Genomic DNA, 2,506 nt, shown 5'->3' with positions numbered 1-2,506 from the left:
GAGTGCTAGTTCTCAAAAGGTTCTTTACCTCAGAAAGAGAGAGAGAGATTCTATTTTTGTCCATATTCGAGCGGAATGTTGAGCAACCTTCGTGCAGGACCCGGTTCAGTTCCCCAACGTCCGAGCTATTGCACATAGCAAATTTCTCTAAATGAGGCAGTATCTCGCCCCCACCCCCCGGATCAATGATTTTAGGGCAGTAAATAAGCAATTGCAATCTAATCCCCCCCCCAAAAAAAAAAAAATATTGTTCATGAAAATGTGAGCTTATTTATACTAATTTATGAATATAAAAAAACAACTCGACATTTGTACAATTTTTATTTACATAAATAAATTAGTCTCTATGCCTTTTTTGTCTTCTTAGGAAATAATCGGTCGAAGGACATGCGAAATGGTGCGTCTGCAAATGGGGCAGTTTCTCATAGATACAAGACAATTACCGCATGTTACCATATGTCTGCAGGGCAGCAGTACGACACTCAACGCATTGTTAAAGCACACCTTACACAAAATATCAGCAGCCCAAGACGTTGGCGTAGATGTGTTCATCACAGTTTCAACATGGGATGTCGCATCAAAGTCTGTGGCCTCTTCGCCAGTTTCAACATCCATTTCATTAGCGACTATAGTCGTCTCTTCCGCCTCTGTTTCAACAGGAGAAGGCAAAGCCCGCAAACCAAGATTAGTGCTCATGAACCCGCTCATTGATCCAACAACGTCGACATCCATTTCATTAGCTGTGGCGACTGTTTCCATGTCAGAGGGCGCGGATTGCCATTCCAGATTCGCAGGCTCTACCCTACCTTCCACATCCTCATGATGAATTCCCCTTAAACCCATTTTGGCTTTAGTGCTCTCTTGCATATACCACAACATTAATTCTATACATCTGGCCTCTGTAACAAACGGTAATAAATCTTTGGTGCTTTTGAGATATAGCCTTAAGGCAGGTCTCACACAGACATCAGGAAATCCAAAATGTTCAATTAATGCTGGGAAAAAACCCAAACCTTCCATCAGACCAGTTAAAAGATGTTCATCTATGGGTTTTATAGTTCGACGCTGCGAAGATTCTCTAGCATTCTTAATGAACTGTGCATCCTTTTTAATGTTGACAAAGGTGCACTCAGGATACCATTGCGCGTGCAGTGTCCAAGGGTCGTCAGCGGGTTCCCGATTACGAAAACCATTCCCACAGAAAAAGCAGCGCATGTGGTCACTTAGGCCTGTAAATTTAAGAAAAAAAATATTCCCATTCATTATTATTATTATAGCTCACATCCGGCAATGTTGTAATACAAAAACACACACACGCGCACACACACACACACACACACACACACACACACACACACACACACACACACACACACACACACACACACACACACACACACACACACACACACACACACTTCCCGGGACCAAAGAGCCAGAGCTCCACCCCCGCAAGCACAATTGGGGGAGTAAACACACTTTTTTTTCAGATATATACAAGAGTTGTTACATTCTTGTACGGCCTAGCATTTCGGGCAGGTCCCTAGAATACAATCCCCACCTCGAAGAATCGTTTTTTACAACCAAGTACCCATTTTACTGTTGAGTTAAACAGAGGCTACAGTTAAGGATTTGCGCCCAGTAAATCCTCCCCGGCCAGGAGGATACACACGCACACACTAAAAATAACAAAAACTACAACAATATTTGTTTACCACAGAAGAAAAATCCTGATTCTGCCAATTCGTGAGATGTTTGCTTGACACAACCAGTCCAGCTGAGGTCGAATGTTTCCAAACGCTGTTTGTATGTTGCCAAGCCTGGATATCTAGGTTTAGCGTATGGAATTACCCCCAGAACCTGCAAATCATCTCCAGTCATTTTAGTTTCTTCCTCGCGGGGTGGGGTCTCTAAAAAAACAAAAGATGCTCCATCACATATATGCATAAGACACAGGTTCTAAGTCAATTCTTTCAAAAACAAAAAAAAATAAAGAAAAATTATTTGAAAAGACTTCCTGCGTTTATACTTATTTTTTTTTGTCCTCCCTCCACATCGCCAATACTAATTATTCACAGATAAACTAGTAAATTATATTTATACAATATACTCACGATCAGATGTTGCTATATTCTTTGGTTCGAATAGGGGTGAAAAGAAATCCAGCCCATATTCGAATGCCAGTTTGGTGATTTCCAAAGGAACGTTATTGTCCTTTTCGCCTCTTATGAAGGAACAATTTGGCGACACTTTCGCATGCCTACTACGGGGCGTATCGCCCTCAATCCAAGCATGCACAACTTTACAACAAAAGGCGCAGGAACAATGATCCGCAACTCTCAGATAATAAAATCCCTCATTCACCAGGTCTTGGGGGTTTAGCCACTCGACAGGCCAATTTATAAAGGTGTCTAAACGCATTTGGGCACATTTAAGACTGTCCCTGGAGTAAAACGTTTTAGTACGGGAAGGTTCCATTGTGTACTGGTGCGACACTGGCGAATGG

At 42.1% G+C, this 2,506-nt stretch overlaps 1 protein-coding gene across 1 annotated transcript; it reads right to left on the bottom strand.

Moving 5' to 3' along the window:
• Positions 1 to 305: 305 nt before the first annotated feature.
• On the bottom strand, positions 306 to 1,914 carry LOC123751523 (baculoviral IAP repeat-containing protein 8-like). Its single transcript, XM_069317207.1, has 2 exons — positions 1,716 to 1,914; positions 306 to 1,229 (listed from the first exon to the last, which is right to left on the bottom strand). Exons 1-2 carry the CDS (start codon positions 1,879 to 1,881, stop codon positions 364 to 366), a joined length of 1,032 nt encoding a protein of 343 aa, XP_069173308.1. The 5' UTR covers positions 1,882 to 1,914; the 3' UTR covers positions 306 to 363.
• Between the last annotated feature and the right edge of the window lie 592 nt (positions 1,915 to 2,506).

This window comes from Procambarus clarkii, chromosome 87 (assembly GCF_040958095.1).
Source record: "Procambarus clarkii isolate CNS0578487 chromosome 87, FALCON_Pclarkii_2.0, whole genome shotgun sequence".
NCBI classification, from domain to species: Eukaryota; Metazoa; Arthropoda; class Malacostraca; order Decapoda; family Cambaridae; genus Procambarus; species Procambarus clarkii.
The sequence above is the reverse complement of the archived record's forward strand: the minus strand, read 5'-3'. Positions and strand labels throughout refer to the sequence as shown.

Bases quoted from the DNA above. Each gene is read 5' to 3' on its own strand.
- LOC123751523 (XM_069317207.1), bottom strand. From the start codon at position 1,881: ATGACTGGAGATGATTTGCAGGTTCTGGGGGTAATTCCATACGCTAAA. The intron at 1,230-1,715 runs GTAAACAAATAT...TTAAATTTACAG, and splicing joins ATCAGGATTTTTCTTCTGTG to GCCTAAGTGACCACATGCGC.